This window comes from Melopsittacus undulatus, chromosome 3 (genome assembly GCF_012275295.1).
Source record: "Melopsittacus undulatus isolate bMelUnd1 chromosome 3, bMelUnd1.mat.Z, whole genome shotgun sequence".
Lineage (NCBI taxonomy): Eukaryota > Metazoa > Chordata > Aves > Psittaciformes > Psittaculidae > Melopsittacus > Melopsittacus undulatus.
In genome coordinates, this window is record NC_047529.1 from 1984647 (window position 1) to 2010161 (window position 25515).

Here is a 25515-nt window from a genome sequence, read left to right on the forward strand (position 1 = left end):
GCAGATAGGTCCTTCTGGCAACTCTGCTACATTGACAATCCCTTTATGCCTGTAAAAAAGCACAGGAAGAGAACAGCACAGTGCAATGCAGCATTGAGACTTTCAACTCTGCTACTCACTTGTCGCTCTGAGTTTTCTCGAAGTGCTTCAAGTGTCTTTTCAAGCTGTGCTTTTTCTTTCATCAAATCCTTAGTCAGATTTTGACTGTTCTGAAGACTTTGTTTCTCTTGGCTAATTTCATTCTCTAGCTCTTCAAGCTAGGGAAAAAGAAACAAGCTTTTTACAACATACTTACACATGACAATAGCATTACTCTGAGCTGGGTTGGAGGTACTCTTATAAAAATGAATAGAAAGGTTAAAGTTAAGAATAACATGGAATTTTCCATTCTTTATCTGAAACTATTCATCTCTTCTAAGAGTAAATTTCTTTCTGCCAGACTTTTCCCTGGCTCAGTCTGTATCTATAAAGTACTTTTGCATAAGAAAAACATCAGATTTTATTAGGCTCTGGATACCTCTCCAAGCATCTCTTTTTTCTCTTAAAATTCCATCTTAGTGAGATTTAAACTGCTCCTCCAAGTCCCTTTTAACTTACAAGGGTTGAGTGTTTAATATTACTTAACTCTTTCAAGAGATACTATGATGATTCCTTGGGAATTAAACATAGAGGTGTGTTTTGGCAAATGGTTCCAGCCTGCGATGCTGCCAGACAACAAAACTGCTCAGAAGTGAAAATAGACAAATGTGATTTTTCTCTCAGGTATAAGTTGTAATTAGTCACTTAAAAGCAACATACACATTGTATTTTTAAGCAACCATCTGCTGGAAGGTTCCTATTCTAACTCAAGTCTATTGATGCATTACCCAGACCTAGAGGAGTTCAGACATAACTCAGATTCCAAGCAGGGGAACACTTTAAGAAACAAGTTATCTGAATTACACATCATATTACTGCTAAAGAATACAGAGCAATAAAAGCACAAAAGGTAGCAGAATGGAATCTGCAAAAAGCATGGCAACAAGTAGGCTGGAACTTGAATGAAATCCTTCTCTTGGGATGTTTGACCAGTCTTCTGCTTCCCTCTTCCCCTCAAACTCAGATGTTCCTGGTCCCTTGCTTAGCAGACCAGTGCACATTTTAAAGGGATATTGGCACTTTCACTGATTTTTGTGAAGGAGAAGACAGAAGCAGACTATGTGTACAGGATTAGTAACACATTTTGTTCTATTTCAAGCTTTCTGCTGAACTGATCACCATTCAGAACACTGTTTCTAGGGGCAAGTGAGGAAAAGGACATATTGCCAGGCATCCAGACTGGTAGGAATAGTGTTAGAAAATCACAAGAATCTACTATTGCTTGCTTATATAGAATCATAGAATGATTTGGGTTGGAAAGGACCTTAAGATCATCCAGTTCCAGCCCCCTGCCATGGGCAGGGACATCTCACACCAGCCCATGTCCCCAAGGCTCTGTCCAACCTGGCCTTGAACACTGCCAGGGATGGGGCAACCATAGCTTCTCTGGGCAATCCATTCTAGTGCCTCACCACCCTCACAGTAAAGAACTTCTGCCTTATCTCCAGCCTGAACTTCCCCTGTTTCAGAGTGAACCCATCACCCCTTGTCCTGTCACATCAGTTCCTGATGAAGAGTCCCTCTCCAGCATCCTTGGAGCCCCCTTCAGACACTGGAAACTCTCTGAAGTCTCTATGCAGCTTCTCCAGCTGAATAGCCACAACTTTTCTTGTACATTATATACCTACATCTTATATATATATTATATAATGTACCTTATATACCTATTCCTTCTTTGCACACTCCTAACTTCATCTAGTACTGTGTAGAAATTCAAAGCAGTACAGAGGCTTCTGCAAAACCCACCATATTGTTAAGAAATCAGAAAAAGCATGGGAGCATGGAATACACGAGGGATTTCTTTTAATTTAGGTTTTTTAATGATCCAAGGATAGTCTAACATCTGAGATATTGCTGAAGTAAAAGCTATTTCATTTCACTCCACTGTAATTAATTCCCTTTTTTTCCCCATTTATTCTCTATAAATATCACTAAATGACTCTACTTGATACAGATAATTTGGAGAGTAAAATATTGTAGATCAGCACAGATCTATCTGACGAACTCCTCTAATCCACTTGCTCCTCAGTTCCCTGGCCCATCTTCTCACTTTCTCAGTTATGAATGAGGATACATGACCAAGTTTTTCTGTTTAGCCTTATCACCCTTCACCCCTGCACACATAATTTCCCCTACTCAATAATTACAGAAATTAATATAAAGTTATCAAGTATCTTAAAATACTTTCATTACTTATTATGTCCCCAATATGTCAGCAATTTTCTCCCCAGTGGTATAACACCATTCTGAATAAAATGGTCACAGTCTCACATCAATGAAAAAGCATAACCAGAAAACATAAAAACATCTCAGGTGGTTTTCTTTCTTTACCTAATACTATTCAGGCTCCATAATTTACCTAAACCAACAGCAACTCATAAAACAGCAAGCAGCATCAAGTAGCTCATACACAGCTCAAACCAGACACTGATGATCACCTTTTTGCTAAGTCTTTGGTTTTCTTTTTCCATTTTCAAGATCCTTGAGCTACTGCCTTCTACAGAACCCACTGCACTTTGTAGCTCTTCCACTGTCTTCAGCAAACTTTGGTTTTCCATTTCCAGCTTCAGTAACCTGCTTGATGTCAGTTCATTCACTTCATGACCAAGTGATTTCTGTGGCACTGTAAGAGAAAAACACCATTAAAAAAGGTTACTTATTACCTTGAATTCTTGGGACTTTTCAGTTTTAGGTTTAGGGGACTGAAGTTTTTGACAGCCCTTCAATGGTGAATAGAGCTAGTCAGGATTAATGACCCACCCTCCTTACCCAACAGTTACCACTGTAGATGCATGAAATGTTCTACTCATCCTGATGTTCTTAATCACAGCAGAGATTTGTCTCCTGCAACTGAGGGTATATCTCTGCATTTCCACAAATGATTTGTATGGATCCAATGTATGACCAAGCACACTATGTTGGAAGATTCAAAATTCTTGCCATAGCTAGATATCTCTGCAAACAATTACTCTGAAAAGCCTTAAAAAGTCTTTTTGAACTTGGAGAACAGCAAAATAAGATAACTTAAGATCTGTGCTACAGAATCCAGAACCCTAAATGAGCTTCCAAGTTTTCAGTTTTATCTATTAAGTTGCAAGTATTACTAGGTTTACCTTCAGAGAGTTCAGTAGTCCTATTTATCTGTTCAAGTTCCCAGCCAAGATGCAATGATTCATCCATACTTTGTTTCTGGGCCATTTCTAGAGTCATATTTTCCTCCATGAGTTCCTCAATCTTCTTCCTGTCCATATCACGCTCCTTAAAAGGTATTTCACATGTAACATTAAAAACAGGATGTCTCAACATACACAGGATATTCTAGTATCAAGTATGCCACAGAGAAACACAAAAGTGCATTTTCTGGTGTCCTAACACACAGTGAGACGGGGAGTGAGAAAGTATGAAGAACTTACAAGTAGAAAAGAAGATTATGCAGAGAAGAATCTCTATTTATCAGAGCCTATGGCAATAATTGTTCCTTTTTCAAAGTTCATTTCTCTGCAATTATCAGCAAAGAAAGTATACAAAGTACATATGATAATGTACTTATTACAATATGTAATTTTGTATCAAATAGACTTTTTATTTTAGTATATTTACTTTTTGGAGTAGAACTGGTTAAACCCAGAAACTGTTTTGGGAATAACCTTCTGATAAATATGTCACTGTACTGCCAGAATTTGAAATATGAATAACCTCTTGCATCCAAGTATTTAAGTGACAACACACTATCTTCACATAAAAAACCAATGGATCCGATCGTATTGACTAATGAGTCTCTGTAACTCTTATCATCATATTTGAGCTATCCAGTTAAGCACTGTCTTTCCTTCAGGAAGAGTACTGCTTTTGCAATTTTTCCTTTATTTGTTATAGTAAATCCTATAGTAAATCCTTCCTCCTCTCTCCCACTATTGGGACTGGAAGTTCTATTAAAAATGGATATGAAATTCAATGCATATCAGTTGTCTCTGCCATCCTCCATTTACACTTACCATCTCCATATCGTGTAATTTAGCTTTTAATTGTAGATTCTCTTTTTCTAACTCATGTAATTTATCAGAACGGGCTCGGGTCCCCTCTAACTGATCTTCCAACATTGTCTTTGTTTCTAGCAACACTTGATTGTCTTCCTTTAACTCCTGCAAGAATAAAGCAACAAGAACAAACTCACAACAGAAGTATTGCCTTTCCATACAAATGCTGATACACATCGTAACTACTTTTAGCAAGGTTGCTCTAATGCTAAAGCATTTATTTGGAAGCTGTAGCAGACTATTTAAATAAACCCCCCATATTTAAAGCAATTTCACATAACTAACTTATGAAATCTTTATGAGAAGTAAAATTTTACATAACTTAAGAGAAACTAAATAGTCCTTACACCATACAGGAATAAGTAAGGTGTTCATAACTACAATCAAACCATAAGCATGTCTATGATTTGAGATGTGATCTGGAAAGATGCATTGCACATATATGGACTACAGCTAAGCAAAAGACTAACATCAAATATAAATTACAGGTGTCAGGCTCAAACAAACAATTATTTCACACACCACTGACTCGAATTGTGGAGCTTGTTGCTACATTATTGTGTAGGTGTAAAAGGCCTACATGTGTGAGAGTTACCTAGTTCATGCAAGACAAGGGCAGAAAGCCCCAAAGTACCACCTCTGAGTGTGATTTTCGTAAGCTGGAGGCTGGAGAGCACAACAGGAAAGCTCCACCAAGTGCCTGCCCTTTTACTCTCCTCTAAGCATCTACTATTTGCCACTGTCAAAGACTGGAGGTGGATGGAGATACTCCTTTTCACTCCCTAATTTATCTTATCACACTGAACTCCTTACTCTTTGGTCTGCAGGCTATGGAGGATAAAGCTTGAGAGTAATTTTTCAATAGGCCATAAATCAGGTTTAAAACTTACTTAAGCCCAAAGTCAGGACATGATGCTGAAATGCAACTGTGTTCTTAAAATACAACCCCAATCAAAGTTCCCAAACAGCTTTAATTTATGTACACAGAGGATTTTTTAATGACATCTGATGAAAATAATATTGGGTAAAAACACATAGCTGGCAATTTTACTCATGATACAAAGGCAACTTTTCACACTTCAGCTGCAAACTCTGAAATAAAGATCAGTGAATAGAACACATAAATATTTATCCTTCATACTCCTCCCTACACAAATATTAACTTATGATTATTATTATGAAGCAAACATAACTAATTAACATCTGTCTCCATTCAAGCATGCTTGAAGAATCAGAGCTTAAAAGCTGTGAAACATGTAAACAAATTCTAGGGGGTTTTACAGCTTCAACATGTTTTCAGTGATGTCAAATCCCGTACACTACTCTCTTTACCAGGTTTTTTAAACATATGCATTCAGTCCCTCTTACAACAGCAGCAGATACAATCATGACTTAGAAAGTCATTCATGTAAGATGGTTTTCAAGTAGATACAAAGGTTTTCTAAGATACATTATTAAGCTCATGCTGATGCTTACCACTTAAGAGTACCTGATTTTCCAGCAGCCCCACGTATGCTAAACTACTGCATCATGCAGGTAACAGCCAACAAAGTTTGAGGGAATTTGGCAACATAAATCACAGCACTGGACCTTTATCATCGGGCTCATGCTGAACAGCAACATCTTGTTTAAAGTATGTTGAGCACTGAGAAAAGATCCACAGCTGGAATCTGGTTCCCAGCCCATGTTTTTAAGTGGCATGTGAAGGCAGGTTTGGGGCCTCCTCAAGAATGGATGTTTCAGTGACAGCTACTGAGGTATGTATTTGGTATATCTTCAGAAAGCTTCTTCCAATTTCATCAGATTATTTCACATTACACAGTAAGATGGTTAAATCAATTTCCACAAGCAAGGCTAAGCACAGGTCATCTTGAAAATAATAAAAAGCCTTGGGAACCATGACTTGAAGTTTCAGAGATGCCTAAAGCCTCTTTAACAACATCTTAATCTGCACCATGCACCTATCTCTCAGTACATTCCACTGTTAGCCTTTTTACAGTGCAGTTGCCTTGGAAAAACTCTCCATCTACTTTTCCATTAAAAACAAGTAATTCCCATGTTGGTTGATATGCTTTATTTCTCAATAAAGCTACTAGAAATTTTACATGAAGGATCTACATTGAACATCAAAAATATTTGTGTTTTGCCTTGCAGTTTTCCCCTTTTCATTATCATCAGCTTCTATCCATAGCAGCTATTTTATGCTGTGACATATGAAGTACACACTCATTAAAAGGTTTCAACTCATTCTAGAGGATGCTCTATCACCGATCATTAGTATTATGACATTTTTTCAGATGCAGTTACTAGAACATTGGGGATATTGTATCATGTCTAGGCAGCAGTTCAGTGGGAAGAGAATCTGGAGGTTACCACAGATCACAATGTTGAGATGTTGCTTTGGAGTTCCTACACTGGAAGGTGTAGAGAGAACACAGAATTCAGAACTGTGTTCAGAACTGGTAAAGCCATCATTAAAGTACAAAAGGCTGCTATAAAAGTCTGTGGACACCTCACCACTCAGGTCCTAAAGCCCTGGCTAACACCAAGCTTTCATCTGGAGGGGAATGGGTATATAGAAAACACCATGCTTAAAGCAGAAGAACTGAATGAATGCCTGAGATCCTATCCAGGCCCTAATCTAAGGGGCCACATTAAATGAAGAAGTTATGTACAAATACTCTGTGCCACAACCTAGCCTAGTGTCTTGGTTTTGCTTTTCAGTCATTTTTACTCTGAAGAAAGGGCTTCATATCAGTATCTCAGCAACTCCATCTAGGCAACATAGTATTTTTCCAACAAGCATTCGTTTTGAGTTTTTCCAGCTTTTCTAATAGCTTCTTTTTTCAGTAACAACCTTGAAAATGCCTTTAAACTTTCATTAGTTTTGACTCCCACAAATGTTTCTTTCACAGATTCTGCTGCCTTGACATTCACCCAACAATTTGGCCATTTACAGGCAGAATTATGGCCTGATAAAATCCTGCATGCTGATGACTGGTTTCCTAAACTCCTAATTCATGACAGAACTGTAGGCGTGTCTCTTGGCTGATATCAGGGTATCTCTTTTTAGTATATTTTACCCATGGAATGTAGTCATCCTACTTCTATTTATAGGTATAGCTACTATTTTCTCAACACTTTACTTGGAAATTTACCATCTTAGAAGACCCACAAGAGGAGAAATGAATTATCACATCTATAGCCTATTTTTAAGTAATTCCTCCTTGTATTTCTCATTATCCTAAACAGAGGCTCCTACTGACCTTCCTGGCTTAAGAGCTAAGCTGACTTCAAATCTGACTGCAGGCCATTAGACACAGGGACTCTTACCTAAAAACTTATTTATCACAAAGACTGACTATCATATATCCCAGAGCCAGAAGCTGTGACACCATTTCTACATCCCAATGTTTCAGTCATCAAAATAACTTTGAGAAAGGCAGACCAAACACAAAATGATGGTTATTCAGTGTTTCTTTTTCCTTACTATACCTCCACTCTAGCTTTGTAGAACTCAATATCATGCAGCCTCTCTTTATAGCGGCTGACTTCACTTTCAAGCTTGTCGACTCGAATTGCCTTCTCACGAAGGGCATCTAATTCATCTCTATACACTCGGGCAGAACGGGCATCTGAGAGTAAATTCATATTCTAGAAAATACAAAAACACAGAAATTAAAGGCAAGAATACTGGGCAATACACACTGAAGGGTAATATGGTTGCTTCAGTACTTAAGTCTGGGTAATGCAGAGGGATATACATTAATACTGACAAAGGTAAAGAAAAAAACATGTATTTTATATGTTAGATATAAGGAAATAGTTATTATGAAGATGGTGAGGCACTGGAATGGGTTGCCCAAAGAACTGGTGAATGCTCCATCCCTGGCAGTGTTCAAGGCCAGGCTGGATGGAGTCTTGGGTGACGTGGTTTAGTGCGAGGTGTCCCTGCCTGTGGCAAGGGACTGGAACTGGATGATCTTAAGGTTCCTTCCAACCCAAACCATTCTATGATTCGATGTTCAAAGTGCAAAATGAAGAAATGCATGAAAACATACTTCCTAAGACAAAGAGAAGGGGGAAGGAAGTGGAATTGTTCTGGTGGTGGCAACTTTTTTCTCCCCCTTTTTTTATTAAACAATACATCTGCAAACCCTGTACCTCTTGCTGAAGTCTCTTTAGTTCAGCTTCCATCTGCTCAAGTTCTTGCTTACAGTCAAGCAACTGCTCAGTCTTTTCCTCACTTAAAAGAGAAAACACAAACCAGTTGGATATAACTGCAAAAGCTGGTAAACATCATCTCATTTGACAACAAAACACTAAGATCTGAGACTTCCCTTTTTTAATCCACAGTTTCATGGAGATGTGAAGCAGAAAACATTGGGGTGCAATAAGGGATTTTCTTTTTGTGATAAGGAACTTTTTTGGTGAAAAAGCCCAGACAATGCACATGAATGTGCACCAGAGATTCACATCCCAAAGCAAACTTAGACTAATTTCAAAATATACATTCAAAAGATCCATGTATTTCCCAGGAGAACCAGACGGTGACCACTGATACACTCTGTCACAGAGCAGGTAAAGCCAACTCACAAAGCACCTTTACATTCTTGTTGTTTTTCCTAGGGGGAAGTATTAAGGTTTTCAGATGCCTTTATCCATTAAAAGAATGAGTAACTTCACAACCTTAGTTTTATGAAATGCTTAATGAATTATGATTTTATGGAAACATCATGGTGTCTGTTTCAGTTTATGTAGATCTCTGTAATAAGAAAAACACTGAATCCTACAACTTTTATGGGACTAATTCTTAACTTCCAGCTTCTCAATACTCAACAATGAGTTCATTACACAATAAGTGCAAAGGAAATATTTAATTCTCTCAAAGACATGGAATATCCAATGTTCAAAGTTCAATTGCACCTCACATCAACCAGTATTCACTGTTGAAAAAACCTGCCATATCCAATAGTTCAGATCTATCAAAGACAGACTATGTAGTCAAACATGTTACTGCATTATTTAATGTTCTGGAATATGAATATGAAACAAAAAGGAGTAAATAAGAGAATTTAATGGCCTGAAGCATATAATACAATCTAAAAGTCATCATACTAATGAAAAATATATTCATTTTAAACAAAACTAGACCAGTTGTTTTTAAAAATGAGCCAAATCTCACCATGAATTATCTTTCTTGACAGCCCCCAAGTATACAAGGGTTCATCTATGCACAGCTGACTGTGCACTGCAGATACCAGAGCTTTCTGCATCGGTGTTCAGAAACCATACAGGAATACAAATGTATTCTCTGCTATGTTAGATCACTGTAACCTTCCTATTAACATTCATATTCCTGTATTATTGTTCTCCACAGAAAGACACAGGACGTAATACAGAAAATTAGGTGTGCAATTTCCAGTTCTGGAGTTTCTCTATTACAAGCCTCAAATAGCTGTTTCACATCCAACTGAAAGAACCGTCTTTACAGACCCTTTGTATGAAACTGTACTAGCTGCAGTGCATCTTAAACCAGGTTCATTGCCAAAACCAGATTATAAATAGATTTTCAGCTGAACATTTTCAACTCTGGAATGAATCTAATTTTAAATTTATCAAATCCACTCAGCATTAAATACCAAATGCCACATACAGAAGTTAATTCATCAAAGTCTAGTATTTTAAATATACTGCTATGCATAAAGGAAATTTATTTACGGACTGAATTCAAACAGAGTGCAAAATGTGAGATGTTCTGAGCCATCACTGTTGCCCTAATTGCATGCTTCAGCTCCAGACTAGAGAGGATTGTACTAAATTATACAGAGCATAGCAGTGTGCAGTGTTTAGGCTATCTATTAACTGTCAATCAAACTAATAACAGCAATTTTTTCACTAATTTTCTTGCTGCAGCTGTTTATAGAATATCCTGGGCGGGCTCATTTCAGGAGACACATAATAATACAGACATCAGGAAAAAAAGAGCCCTATCTTTTTGTCCTCTATTCTTCATGAGGACCAGGATGTAGTGGGGGAAGGGGATGCTCTGAGTAAATCAACCAGATACTTAACCCAGCCAGCTAGAGATGATCTGATCACAAACGCTGCTAAGAGCAGACCAGTGAGCTGGTAATTTGACTTCTGCTACCTTCAACTTTCCATTTAATTTTACCTGTTTCCTCTCTCCATGAGATATGCTGGATTGAAAGAAAAATCTCTTTATTTATGCTGTTTCTAAACTCTATCAAGTTGTTTTACATACTGAATCTCTTCAGATGTGATGTTTGTATTTTAAGTTCAGCTTGCACATACTTCACTCTACTAAAACAACATTAAACATTGCTATGGGGAGGAACAGATTCTCCACTTGACAGTTATTGTCCTCTAACACTTCACTACTGCTCAGATTTGCTTCAAGACTATGAAGACAAAGTACCCACTTACTGAATCAGCTTTCTTCATAAAATAGCAGAGATAAAAGGAGGTTTTAATTAGACTGTGAAAAACAAAGATCTTTGTTACAATGGGACTAATTTTCCATGAGGTGAAGGAGGGGAATATACCCCTAGCTAGGAGGTCACCATCAGTGGGAGAAGAGGGCAAACCCTTAACCAGGTGAATGTAAAAGCTGGAAAGAACCCTAACTGACCCAAGCTACAAAATTTACTCATTTTACAAACTATATATTCCTTAGACATAAATGACCACCCACTGCCAGTAAACTCAAGGGCTGTTTCACAGCATCCAGATTTGCAGTGGGTCAAGAGATTCAGTTTGGTTTGTAGAATTCCCTTTCTTTCTTTCATTTCTCTGTAAAGTGGCATGGCACTCTACAGTTTTCTCCATAGAGTGAAACAGCGTTGAAGGGCATGAGCAAACAAGTGTTGTGCAGACAAGGAATCTTCTACACAGAAAGAAACAAAGAGATGTCGGACAGGAAATTAATGATGAAGTCTTCCTATCTGCAACAAGTGAAGATGTTTCATAAACCATGAATGAACCACAGATGACTATTTCTTACTCTGTTTCCAACAAGAAACAGGTAACTTGATCATGCTGCTGATTAGGAATTGCTACAGCACAATCTCCTTTAAAAAAGGATGGTTTTGTCACTTATCCTGGAATGCTGAGGACACATCTCTTGCTTTCAGTCCCTACCTGCCTGCCCATGTAATTATTCTTGAGTGTCACTCTGTAACTGCCTCAAGTGCAAAGCTATTGTCTCAGAAGCATATATAAACACAGATATATTAAAACTACAGTCAGACAGTCATTAATGGTAATGAACAACAGAGGAAGCACAAAGAACTTGCCTCTGAAACAACAATATGGACACAATATGTAAGAGAAAAGGCAAGGCTGCATTAGATTAGCTGTATTCCTAAAAGACAAACAGTTTATGTAGAACAAAGAGCTCAGTACTGCATTGTAACATGCTCAAGGGATTGCTCAAACACGGTCAGTTCACAGTACAAAAGACACAAAATTAGCACAGCACCAGTCACTGATTTCCATGTGTTTATGATTAAAACATTAATATAATTCATAATACAAATTAAGACAAACACAGATGAAAAGCTGTATTTGTCACACTGGTCCCCAGATATGCTCACATTTTAAAAACTATGCTTCCTGGGGTGCAGTAAGTAAAAACCAAGCATTTAAAACTGCAATTTAACACCTGAAAGAACGAAGGATTTGTCTAGAGGGAACTACTACTGTGTGAAATAAACAACATTTAAACCCCTGTAATTCTGAACACACTTCTGTGATGTACATGTACTCACAGCTCTTGCCTAAGCCTTCTTATCTTTGCTTTGGCATCTGCTAGCTCTACTGAGAGGTGCTGTCTGCTTTCAGTGCGCTTCATGCCAGGAGATCCACAAGGTGATTGTGCTGCTGATGCGTGAGGTAGGAAACGGAGACAGTCCCGCTCTTCTGAGAGTTCTATGATAGTCTAAGGGGTTTTACAAATAAAGAGATAAAGCAATATCAAACTGCATTCAGAGAGCCTTTTAAGTCAGAAACTACTATAACTCACTGCCTTAATAAACCAAAGACTGCAATGAAGCAAAGAATAATGGAAAAGTCTTGCCCTAGAAGTTAGACGCCCTAGAATACACCTCTGTTCCTAAAGCGAATCAACAGCTAACACCTTTAACAGTACCATTTGGCTGTTCTTTAACTACTCATATTTAGCAAAACTTTTAAGTCCACAAAACTATCAGTGCTCAGAATGGATACGATCATGAAAGGGCATGAAGTCCTTGAACATGAGGATAAATATGTATCTCTAAAGAAACTGGTTTTCAGTGAGCAACAGCATCCTTGCCAACGAATAAAGCATCAGCCCTATAGGAATATTCCTAGTTAATCCTATAAATAAAGGTGTTCTCCTAATATGAAGATCTCTTGTATTTTAAAGTTACTTTTCCCTTTTGTTGCAGAAAAGCATTACCACACATTGTCTGGCCTCACTGTCCAGTTTCTGTTTTACTCATTAAGGCTGTGAACTGGACACAGTTGATGTCAAAGGAACATTTGGAATAACCACAACATGAACATATCCACACTCTACTGGGACCACCAAGGTGACCCATAAATTGCAGTTTTTATTTAATACACTTCTGTTTCTTGATTCTCATACAGAACAGTGACTGCACCACATGATAAGCTTGTAAAAGCTCCTTCTAGTATGGACCCTGCTCCAGTTCAAACCTGTATAATAGGATACAGTAATGTGACAGACATCTTTCGGTGAATGGCTTGCAAACTGTCTAGTGATTCCTGGGAAGTTCAGCTGATAAGCTTTGGATTTTATGTTTCTAGCTACAGAGGAAGGTTATTTAAAGTTGTTACAGACTCTGGTTACATGGAGAAGATCATCTTCCTAGTTTGTCACAGCATTCAACAACTAGTATGCACACCAACACTACCTGAAACAACTTTCTGGCAGTAAGGAATCCTTGCTTATATATGCTAGCAGAACATATATTAAACTATTAGTTATAAAAGTGGTAAGCTGGATCATCTTAAAAGAAGAATGTCTTATACTTCTCTTAAGCAAAAAAACACATCCATACCTCTGAGTGCTCATCTCTTTCATCTATAAGCCTTTTTAAATGTAATGCCATATTTTTCAAGAGAGGTTCAACATACTCTTGTGTCAGTACAATGACATCCATCCACTGCAGATCAAACACATTTTCCTGATTATGAGTTACCTGCATGGAATGAAATGGAAGAGAAAAACCATTCCCTTTAAATTGCGAGATAGAAAGGAAGCATAAAGAAAATAAAGATGAAACTTTATGGGTTAAACTCTCTAGACAAGGTATGGAAAACCATTTAGAACAGATTAAACTGTAGGTAATGCAATACTTCAAAGTAGCACCCTGTACTTCTAGCAAATTAGAAGCGAAAGGTGACTATGACTTAACATCTATTACATAGCACATACATGGGATTAGAATTATACTTTCTAAATAAATTTGCACATGACAAATTCACTAAACTACAGTAAGAATTTCTTGGAGCAACAAACTTGCTCCTTGGTCCTGTTTTAACAATGTAGGCCAAAAAACCTCAATCATGAAATCTTTCTGTGAACCAAGTTAAAAAATGAAGGCATTTTTGGCTTACTAAAACCACTTGGTATACAAATCACACGTTTGATTTACTTGGTTTTGAACAAATGTAATTAATCTCCCTACAACACAATATTCCACCTCCAAATAAGTTAAAAGCACAGAAAACCCCAATATACCTCTTGAATATGGGCTGCAACAGCTGCTCTAGTGTCAAAATCCAGACCTTGGATTCTTTCAATAAATTCTTCCTTTTTCTGACACTAGAAATAAAGATATGTATTTTATATACATTTTTCTACATATACCAAGTATTTTCATTCTTCCTTTGAATATCTAAGAGCTAAAATAAAGCTGACATAATATCACATTACTAAATTATTATCCAATAATCCTGTAGACCAATAAATACTTGGTTTATGCCATGTTACAGTAATTATAAATTTCAACACTAACAAAATGATAAAGAAAAACCAGATACTGAAATGGGGCAAGGAAGAGATTTCTTAAAACAGGTACTTATGCACGTTTTATGATAGTGAGTTGCACAGCTATTTTTGCAGTGTCCTCCTTTAGTACTCAATTATTTAAGTTGTTATGAACATATAACTGGTTCTATTTTTTCACTTCAATTAGCTGAATGGTATAAATTTCCCTAATAAGAACATCAGCTCATCCAAAAAGTTCATTAAATACGAGAAACACTATTAGTAAGATAATTGGATGTAATACTTTACCATTTTCTTCCTTTCCTTACGGTATCAGGTAAAGAACAATATTACAATTAATAACTATTAGAAATGGCATATACACAGTTTGCTGTATTTGTACAATAAAACATGAGACGCTGTAGCCATTTTAACTGTAAGAATATCCGTATTTTCCAGGAAGGCAATAGTACCAATACAGAAAGAAAGGTCAAAGCATTAAAATAGTAAGAAAAGAGATGTGTAACACTTAAAACTATTTCATGCAGACTTATAAACATCATTAAACTTACCTGAACTGCACAACCAAGTAAAAGCAGAAGGAGTTTTTTTATTTCTTCTGTACCTGGCTCTAAGAGGAAAACAGAACTGTAAGAAAATGGTAGGTGTAAAATAGGAATTTGAGCTTCTTGCCCTACCCCTCAGAAAACATCAGGTTTTCTCTTTGTTTTCATATAACTTAGGTTAACCTAGTTTAGAAAGCAAAAAGATGAATAAAACCCCATTTTGCCAGCTTTCAACTTAGTCTTTTTTGCCATTTAACTGCCAACTTTCAGTGTTAACAAATAGCTTAACAGCCATAATAGCTTTAAGTGGAAAAAACCACAGCATTTCAGCCCTTTGTAAGGCAAAAGTTGTGAGTGACATTTTCAGAAGTGCTCTGGAGACCTACAATCAAGTTTTCAACTGTAATCTCAGATATCTCAAGATAGTTATAACAAGTACTTCAATTATCTGACACCCCCAGGCCATTAAGAGTTGGGTGATGAGTTCATTTGAATTATTTTGTGAACCTGTATAAGATATTCATCTGCACATCTAAAAATCAAAATGTATTTCCACATCTGGCTTTAAGCATCTTAATGTCCTAAAGAAGCTTAAGTTCAAGGACAGTGGTTACAGATTATAGTAAAGATGCTTCTTACTTTTTACATTTGAAACACCCTCATCTTGCTACTAAATATATGCTGTATCTAGAATGTAAATGCCATAAAGCAACCGATTTAAGGATGGCAAAATAGCTTGGGCTGGTTGTCCGTTCTATATGGTCATGTATCATTTTGCTTTACTGAAACAAAAAACACTATACATACTGCTATCTAGGAATAAAAAGATCCTAACAGGATCCAATATACTCTGGAATTCAGCCAGTAGTTTATTTCACTGTTAGCTAACCAGACATAAGCTATGCTCTTGAATATAATAATACTGAGTCTGGCTAGAAACCTGACTTCTGTTGTGCAAAACTCTGTGACACAGTTGGTATAACTACTACTGATACCAAGAGCCACACTCAGTCCAAATACCACACAGCAAATGCCTAGCATACACTAAAGTATGCACAGTTATTCTGGAACCTGATCTAAGTTACTGAAGTCCCTTTTTTTGAAGGACACAGCTGGTAATCACAGATGATCTCCAATGATCACAAGGAGTAATGGCTGCACTTGATGATCTTAAAGGTCTTTTTCCAGCCTAGTTGATTCTATGATGATTACAAGCATCATCAGAACCTTCTTTCTGAAATGGCAGCTTGCAATCTCTTTCTACACTTGTCAACTAAGGCTATTTCGGAAGAACCTCCACATAAGATAGATGTAACTATTCACTTACAAGCAAATTGTCCTTTGCTTTGATCCACAGTATTTTGTAAGTGAATTAAATGTCAGATCCTTCTCAAAAAGTTACAGATATGAGGCAAACTTGATCAAAAGAGGAAATTCAAAAGAAATCAAGAAAAAACCTTAAAGGACATAAAATGCAATGTTTATTACCAGCTTTCAGTGAAGAGTCAAGCTTGCTGCAGTAAAGCAGAGATGAAAGACAAATGCTAAGCTTCTCCACCTTCCTTATGGCTCCAGTTCTCTGTGCATTATAATATTAACTATATTTCAAGACTGACTCAACCTGCTTTTGTTAGAGGGAAGTGTGTATAATCCCAATGAACATGGATCTTTTAAGTTTTCCAAAAGAGGCTTGTCAAGTAAATAAGCTACAAAGAACATGAGCTCAAATGGGAGAGCCTTAATCATTTATAGAGACTTCTTGTAGCCCAGAGACTCAAGCTGGGAAGCCTTTTGCACAGAAACAGAAATCATCAAGGAACACATTCCATCAGAAGCTCACTATTTCAGCTAAAGAAGGGGAATCCCACCTGGCTGCCTGTCTTGATCAATAAAGGTTAACCAGGATATTGCAGTAGAAGGAATCCATCCCAACATCTCACATCCTACATTCATTTATCCTAATAAATTCATCACTTCTTGTCTCATTTTTTAAAGCAATCCCTGAACTCCTCCTTGGACACTCATTTACACTCTGCTTCAGCATCTCTTGACCACCTTTTAAAAGCCTACCTGAATATTGTTTCCATGTCTCTCCCCATCTTCCTTGAGGAAACATGGCAAAATACTGAACAACCTCAGCTTCCCACTGTTACCAAGCATCTTGTATGGTCTTCTTCCTTTTTTTTTTGTCCTCATCACAAATACAAAAATAGATCATTCTCTTCCACACTCTCCAACTTGCTACTTGAACTTTGTCCCTATCCTACCCTATCCTCCTTTGATCTTCCTTGCACTCACTTCCATCCCCTCTGTAGCCATCCATCCTCCTCAGGCTTGCTCCCTCAGAAATACAGACTTGTTTTAATCCTTCCTCTTCCCCCATTAAAGAACATTCACCTTGTTAGCTCCTTCCTCCTTTCCTCTGTAATTTCACTTCACATTTACAGTCACAGTCTGTAGCACTTCTCCTCCAGTTCTCTCCTCCAACTGGCTTCCTGCCAATTAGCTCCACTGAAATGTTTCTTGATCAAGTCTCTAATGACCTCTTTTTTATACCAGAGCTCAAATCCAGCATTCTAGCTGCATTTTCCCTGGTTAGCCAACTGCTTCTGATGCAGCCAAACACGTTTCTCTTCCTGAGATCGTACCTGCCCTGGCCTTCTGCAATTTGTCATCCTCTGGCATTTCTCTAATAATCATTCCTGAAGTGCAAAGGGGGGAAACTGGGAGATATCCCTGTGAAAAATCACAGCTACAGCCTAAGCTTTAGTGGACCAAATCCAAATCATTATCAGAGAATCGACTTTTACTATGGAGACTGGCCTTGCTGCAATCAGATTTGCACAGCAAGTCACTGAGGTTTGATTTCACTACACTTCCCACCAAAGGAAAAAGCTTTAAAATCCCTGTAGGGATGAGGCCCACTTCAAGCTGACACAGCAAGAGCAGGCCTGAGTTTCAAAGGGGAAAGGTTCTGGATGGCACCCAAGAGAATAGGTCTATCTTCTGATTCAGATCAAACTCCGTGATGAAGCCAGGCAGGAATCTGAAACATCTTCAAGGAATACTGTGTTCATAGCACTTCTTTTTGCAGTATGTGGGCTATGCTACAGTAAAGTCTGTATTTTCTCACAAATCCAATAACATCCCCACAGGAGAGCAGGGCATACATCAGCAGAGGTTCGAGTTGCCAAACCACAAAAGCTGCACAGACTTAGCTGAGGTCCCCAAACAGGAAGAAGCCTCTGTTTTAATGACTAAAGAATGGATTTCTATGTATACAACTGAATACTACATTAGCTCTGTGGGGCTTGGTAGTGCATTTTAAATAAGACTTCATCTTATACTATAAAATACTGTTAAGACATGTTTTGTTTCAGTATCTTGAAGAGACTAAAAAAATGGCACTATAAAACAATACTATGACCTGGGGTTTTTTAATCTGTTTTTCCACTAAATCTGGTTTGTAGGCAAATCCATGAAGGCTTTTGAAAACCTTAAGGAAGCCTGAAATCAAAGTATAAAAGCACAATGCATTCTATGCTTTTGGAAAAGAAGAGACCACATTCACACTTCTTTGTGCATATGACAGATTACAGCATCTACACATAGAGAAACTTAAAAGGCTGTGACCTCTGAAGCAAAAGCAGCAATATTCAAAAGCAGCAAGTGAAAAATCAAACAAATCAGGATACCTACAGAAATGGCATATATGCAGATGGGATATGGAAAGTATCAATGTTATGAACCCTGGAACTGAAAAGCGAAGTAACACAGATGGGGCTTCTGGCTCATGAGAAGAATCTTGTCCCACATACACAGAAGCATGGCATATAAGACATCTTAAATGAATAAAAACAGCCAGGGGAAGCTACACAGCCTGTTAGAGTAGTTCCTAACCTCTCTGCTGAGGTGCTAGACCATCAGAAGTAGAACACCTGGGACACATTAGACCCAAGTAAATAAATTCTGCCCAATCCATAGTGGCTCCATGCAGGCCAGGTGTGTCTGCTCCGTGCTTCTGGAATTGAGAGCATGGTGCAGAGATTCCCAAGTGGCTGTGGATAGTCAGCTGGGTCCACACAGGCTAATTGTCTTGGTCTGAAAATTGCAACTCTCAGAGCTGGAAGCAGAGAAGGTGGGAGCATGGAGAAGACAGTGTCAGTTCAGGGGAGAAAGCAAGAAGGTCATTGCAATACTTTTCAGGTAACGATGCAAGAGAAGCAGGAGAGTTTTGGGGAAGGAAAAACAAGGATTAGGACTTGGATCAAGTGAGATGCATTGAACTGCCTCTTCTCTCGGGGGGGCTCAGGTAAAGAAAGTTGAAAGTATGGGAACTGGGGACACATGAAACTTATACTCGTTGTATGAGCGGCTCACTGGTTGCTTGGGAATGCATTTCCTTTCAGTATAAATCCTAATAACAGCTGAGGTTTGGATAGAACCCATTATTGTAAGGTGTGGACCTTGGTGTGAACAAAGAAAATGTTACTCATCATTATGAAACCCCTTATTTGCTAAAAGTATTTACACAATCTTCTGTTGAAAGGCTCAATCCTATAGGAATTATATTTCCAGTGAAATGATATAATAAATGTGTGAATTGTCATCTGAGTTAAAACCAGACTTACCAGAAAAAGGATTCTTGCCAATTATTAATACATTTGGCAAAGACATCATGATCAGCTGCTGCAAATTCTCCTACAAAAGTTAATTAAAAGATTGTTTTAATCACATGCATTGAATAAAAACAAACATCAAATACTAACCATCACTGAAGAGAAATTACATTACATACACTGAAGAGTATTACATTAAGTAGTTTAAAATGTTTCAGGTCTTAATACACACATGTTCAATACTTAATTATTTGGACTCCAATTCAAAAGAAAACAACAAGCCAAACTTACAAGTATGAATTACTTGTACAAAAGCCTCGTTTTACTGGTTTGCAAGATTATCACAACATAGTAAAACCATCTCATGGCAATGAGCTAACAGATCTTGAGTCAACTACATCCTGTGTCTCAGAATGTAGCAAACTCCTTTAAGTTATGAGTGATCATGTTTCTCTTGCTGGCTCATTGATACAATATTTACTTTATTGACTCTCAGTTTCATTTACAGCACCAAAGATCAATTTCCTCTATTACATGTCCATTGTTTCAGTGGCCTTGCCAAAACATGGACGTGAAAATTAGGGGGTTTGCTGCAGTTATGCTGGGAAAATCCTAACTATTAAAGTACAAACCCCTATTTGCATGATCAAGCAGAGTTTAGTTTGCTCAAAGCAGCAGCTTTGCCCACCTATTCCATAGATTGCATCCCTGTCAGCCAGTAGTGGCTGTAATCAGGTCAAATCCCCAGTCTAGACAGAGCCTAATTCTTCTGAAGCAGAATAGTCTTCCTCCTGTTCCCAGATGTTTACTCACAGCAGATGCCATCCCATCAGCAGCTTTTTGTTTTTCCACAGTGACATTCTCATTAATACATAAAGTGTTCATATTCATAAGCAATGCATTCCAAAACCACCCCTTTTTTTACATCCAAAAGGCACAAATTAGGTGTCATATTGTAAACTAAAAATCTAACCTAAAAGTCAATTCATTTTATGCCAAATTTGAAAAATGACAATATTCTTGGAAAACACCTGTAGAAATTATCACCTATAATATCAAATATGCCTGTATATCAGTTAGTGTAACACACAGAATCATAGAATAGGGTTGGAAAGGACCTTAAGATCATCCAGTTCCAACCCCCTGCCATGGCCAGGGACACCTCACACTAAACCATGGCACACAAGGCTCTGTCCAACCTGGCCTTGAACACTGCCAGGGATGGAGCATTCACAACCTCCCTGGGCAACCCATTCCAGTGCCTCACCACCCTCACAGTAAAGAATTTCTTATATCCAAACTAAACCTCCCCTGTTTAAGTTTTAAGCCGTTACCCCTTGTCCTATCACTACAGTCCCTAATGAAGAGTCCCTCTCCAGCATCCCTGTAGCCCTTTCAGATACTGGAAGCTGCTCTGAGGTCTCCACACAGCTTCTCTTCTCCAGCCTGAACAGCCCCAATGTTCTCAGCCTATCTCCATACAGGAGCTGCTCCAGCCCCTGATCATCCTCGTGGCCTCCTCTGGACTTGTTCCAACAGTCCCATGTCCTTTTTATGTTGAGGACACCAGAACTGCACACAATGCTCCAGGTGAGGTCTCACAAGAGCAGAGCAGAGGGGCAGGATCACCTCCTTCTCCCTGCTGGTCATGCTCCTTTTGATGCAGCCCAGGATACAGTTGCTTTCTGGGCTGCGAGCGCACACTGAATCACACAGAATCACAGAATCCCAAGGGTTGGAAGGGACCTCGAGAGATCATCCAGTCCAACCCCCTGCAAGAGCAGGATAACCTAGAGTACATCACACAGGAACTTGTCCAGGCGGGGCTTGAATATCTCCAATGTAGGAGACTCCACAACCCCCCTGGGCAACCTGTTCCAGTGCTCTGTCACTCTCACAGTAAAGAAGTTCTTCCTGATGTTAACGTGGAACCTCCTATGCTCCAGTTTACACCCATTGCCCCTTGTCCTACCACTGGGTATCACTGAAAAAAACCTAGCTCCATCATCCTGACAAGCCAGCTCACGTTCATTTTCTCATTGACCAACACCCCCAAGTCCTTCTCCGCAGGCCTGCTCTGAATCTCTTTCTCTGCCCAACCTGTAGCTGTGCCTGGGATTGCTCCGCAATCAATCCCACTGTCCATGTCAGCGACAAAGATGTTGAACAAGACTGGTCCCAACACCAATCCCTGAGGGACACCACTCGTTACTGGTCTCCAGCCGGACATTGAGCCATTGACCACAACTCTTTGAGTGCGACCATCCAGCTAGTTCTTTATCCACCGAGTGCTCCACCTATCAAATTGATGTCTCTCCAATTTAGAGACGAGGATATCATGTGGGACAGTGTCGAATGCTTTGCACAAGTCCAGGTAGATGACATCAACTGCTCAACCCCTGTCCATCACTTTTGTAGCCCCATCATAGAAGGCCACTGAACAGGTCAGGCAGGATTTCCCCCTAGTGAAGCCATGCTGGCTGTCACCAAGCACCTTGTTGTTTTTCATGTGCCCTAGCATGCCTTCCAGGAGAATCTGCTCCCAGATTTTCACAGGCACAGAGGTGAGACTGACTGGTCTGTAATTCCCTGGGTCATCCATTTTCCCCTTCTTGAAAATGGGGGTACATAAAACATCAGATCTAAATTAATACTGACTGAAAAACACATACTCTGATTGCTCACACTTAAGACATCATGAGAAGGGAGAAAATAGCTTTGACCTACTCAAACATCATGAATGTCAAACATGACTTTTGCATCCTGAGAACTTGATAAAGCCAAATTTCAAACAAAAAAAAAAACAGATATGAAGTGCTCCACAGGAAATTTTAAATCAATAAAGAACAGGTAAAACATAAGGAATTCAATGAGCATTTATAGATACTACAAAAGAAAATGACATACACTAAGAAGTGGGGACTTGGGGGCTTTTCTGTTTTGTTATAATAGCCCAAATAATTCCATGATGCTTATTATTATGTATTATTATTTCAAAGCTTTTCTTATTCTGAAGCACAGTACAAGGAGGGGTAGCTAAAAGATGTATCTTCTAAGGATCAATGCCATTATCACCTCTTACAACACTTTTACCCTGCTTCAAAGATGTCTACCACCTTTTCTGTCACACGGTGCTAACTTTGTCATTAAGCTTGGTGCAACTGCTCTCAATTTGTGTGTATTCTATTAAAAACCTGTAATTGGAACTTGTGTGTCCGAAAAGTCACATATTTCACTGTTGTTTAACCTGTAAAAAGAAACTAAACCTATTTACAGAATCCTGCCTGTACAAACTTTTAGTGATCATTAGCATTTATTCTATTAAAGGATTTGCACATCATCTGCCAAATGAGGCTGACAGAGCACTCATGGGCTCTATTAAACACTATTAAACTTCCCAAGCCCACCAAAACTTATAAGGGGATCAGTTCTCCTGAATCAGCTGCTGAGAACAGTTCCACACACTTACAGGCTCAAAAGACTCGTTTGGGACCTAGGAAGATGCTGAAAGCAAATAAAGCAGCTTCCTTGGTAAAAAGACCTGCAGCTCTAACAACAAAGAACAAAGGTGACACAGGAACCAAAAACCTTATCTAATGTAACATAGCATTCTAATTTTAAATGTTATACTCTGTAAGTGCAGGTTTTTTGATAAATGTATTTAAAACACTAATGGAATAATTTGCTAAACAAATGTTTTCCACAGATATTATAAAAGCACACAGAACAAACTAGTATGGACAAGCTCACAATAAAGAGTTCATAGAATAGTTTGGGTTGGGAAGGACATCTAAAGCTCATCTAGTTCAACCCCCTGTAACGAACAGGGACATCTTCATCTAGATCAAGTTGCCCAGAACCACATCCCACCTGGCCCTGAATGCCTCCAGAAGTGGTGCAGCCACCACCTCTCTGGACAACCTGTGCCACTGTTTTACCACCCTCATTGTAAAGAATTTCTTTCTCACACCCAGCCTGAATCTTCTCTCTTTTAGTTTAAAACCATCACCCCTCATCCTATTGCAACAGGCCCAGCTAAAAGGTCTTGCTGCATCTTTCTTACTGGCCCCCTTTAAGTACTGAAAGGCCACAAAACTAATGATCTTAAGGTCCTTTCCAACCCTAACTCTTCTATGATTCTATGATTTAGCAGTTAGGATAACACAATGGTAAAAATTAAAAGCCCCCTTACAATTACTATGTTATTCCTACTGCAATATTCCAGACATTGTTTAATTTGGTACCTCAAGACAGTGATTATTTCCATGTTTCACTACTCTCAGATCTCAGGCATCCCACTGAGAACATACACCCAGCATGATGCCTGTACAGCTTTCTGAAGCCCTCAGGTGTGAGGGCTCATGTCTCTCTCTGCCAAGGTGTACACCAGGCTAGGAGTGGCCTCTCAGCCTGATTACAAGGCATCCATCAAGCTCTAGCTTTTCTGCCTTGGGTAATTTTACAGGTGACAGGAACTAACTTGACCCCTTCTTGAAACTGAGAATGCTATGCTACCCTGCTAACCCACAGAGGGGCTGTGGGGAAACAGCCCTATGTGCTAGGCTGCACTAAGCTTGAGAGGCAACAAAGCCTGCAGTCTATCCTTCATCACTGCTCTTCAAATCCAGTGAACTACCACAATGTGTAAATCTCCCTGCACATGTGGGCATCGCTGAGTGACCATCAACACATGGAAAAAGCAATTTTACATTTGAACAAGTGTTGCAGTTTGGCTACTAAATGTCTTGACTCCTACTCAAATACCAGACCTGCAGTGCTTGCATGTAGCCTCACTTGTACTGTGTGGGGAGGCTGGCACCTCACAAGCCTCAGAGATTGAGGAGGAAAAGAGGGAGAAAGTACATGCAGCTTCGTATAGCTTATACTTACACGAGACGAACCACTAAAGGCCTGGTGCCTCATTTTAACATTTATTAATACTTTTCTTACTTGAAAAAAGCTATAATAAAATGTTTCTAATGAAGTTTTGGAGCAACATGCATCACCTAAGTGGTTCCAAGCTAAGCTACCTAAACGCTAGCAATTCTGCCTGATAGCACTGTTGATACTATAAAGCCAAAGCAGCACAGGGAATGCTCTGTATTCAAAGAAAGATCAATCCTGCCAGTGTTCGACCAGTTGTGAAACACTAATGCCTGGTTGAAAATTACTACCATCAGGAAATAAAGAAGCATATGGGTCTTTGCAGCAGCACTTAGATCCACATATAATAGCTGCCAAGTAAAGAACAATGTGAAGTATGCATATGTGTAAAGTGTGAGCTAGAAAGATGTACAGTGGTTGACCACTGCAGGAAGTGACAGCTGGGAATTGTCAGTGTGCTTTGGAGTTTCTGAAAACACACTAAGTGTGTACGCATGAGGCAAAGCATACATCAGTGCAGGCTCTGCCAGGATGCACTGCCAGATGCAGATCAAAGATTTTCTCCCAGATGTGGACTCTTTTGGCAAAAAGGAGAAGTGTGGAAGGGCACTAAAAGACACACTACAAGGGATACTGATGATATCTGCAGTGGATTCCCACCTTCTAACAGCCTTCCAATACCTAAAAGGACTACAAGAAATCTGGAGACAGACTATTGATAAGCACCTGTATGGACAGGCCAAGGGGAATGGCTTGAACCTGCCAGAACAGGGGAGACTGAGCTGAGCTCTGAGGCAGAAGCTGTTCCCTGGGAGGGTGCTGAGGCGCTGGCACAGGGTGCCCAGAGAAGCTGTGGCTGCCCCATCCCTGGCAGTGCTCAAGGCCAGGTTGGACACAGGGGCTTGGAGCAGCTGCTCCAGTGGAAGGGGTCCCTGCCCGTGGCAGGGGTTGGAGCTGGAGGAGCTTTAAGATCCCTTCCAACCCCTGCCATTCTATGATTCTTCTACAGTGTGCCCATGTGTACGCCGCTCTCTCCAGGCTAGAAGGGATGGTAGCAGCCCTTACCTATTACACAACACAGAAAAATTCAGTGCCTATTTTACAGCTCTAGATTAGATGATCACTGTATTTAATGGGAATTCTTATTTGATCATTATCACCTCACTGACATTTCCTCATGAAAATTATATCAATTCTAAGCCCAATAAATTTCATCACATTTCTCTTACAAAGATTCCAATGATAACACTAAA

At 39.0% G+C, this 25515-nt stretch overlaps 1 protein-coding gene across 1 annotated transcript in view; it reads right to left on the reverse strand.

Moving 5' to 3' along the window:
- Window positions 1-25515, reverse strand: part of CCDC88A (coiled-coil domain containing 88A) — an 81860-nt gene that overhangs the window by 34852 nt on the left and 21493 nt on the right. Inside the window, exons 4-14 of the mRNA XM_005144011.3 lie at window positions 19391-19460; window positions 14766-14824; window positions 13945-14028; window positions 13262-13402; window positions 11966-12135; window positions 8340-8421; window positions 7671-7829; window positions 4134-4280; window positions 3252-3396; window positions 2577-2761; window positions 120-257 (exon numbers count right to left, since the gene is read on the reverse strand). Coding sequence (XP_005144068.2) covers window positions 120-257; window positions 2577-2761; window positions 3252-3396; window positions 4134-4280; window positions 7671-7829; window positions 8340-8421; window positions 11966-12135; window positions 13262-13402; window positions 13945-14028; window positions 14766-14824; window positions 19391-19460 — 1380 coding nt within the window. The remainder of the gene's footprint in view (window positions 1-119; window positions 258-2576; window positions 2762-3251; window positions 3397-4133; window positions 4281-7670; window positions 7830-8339; window positions 8422-11965; window positions 12136-13261; window positions 13403-13944; window positions 14029-14765; window positions 14825-19390; window positions 19461-25515) is intronic.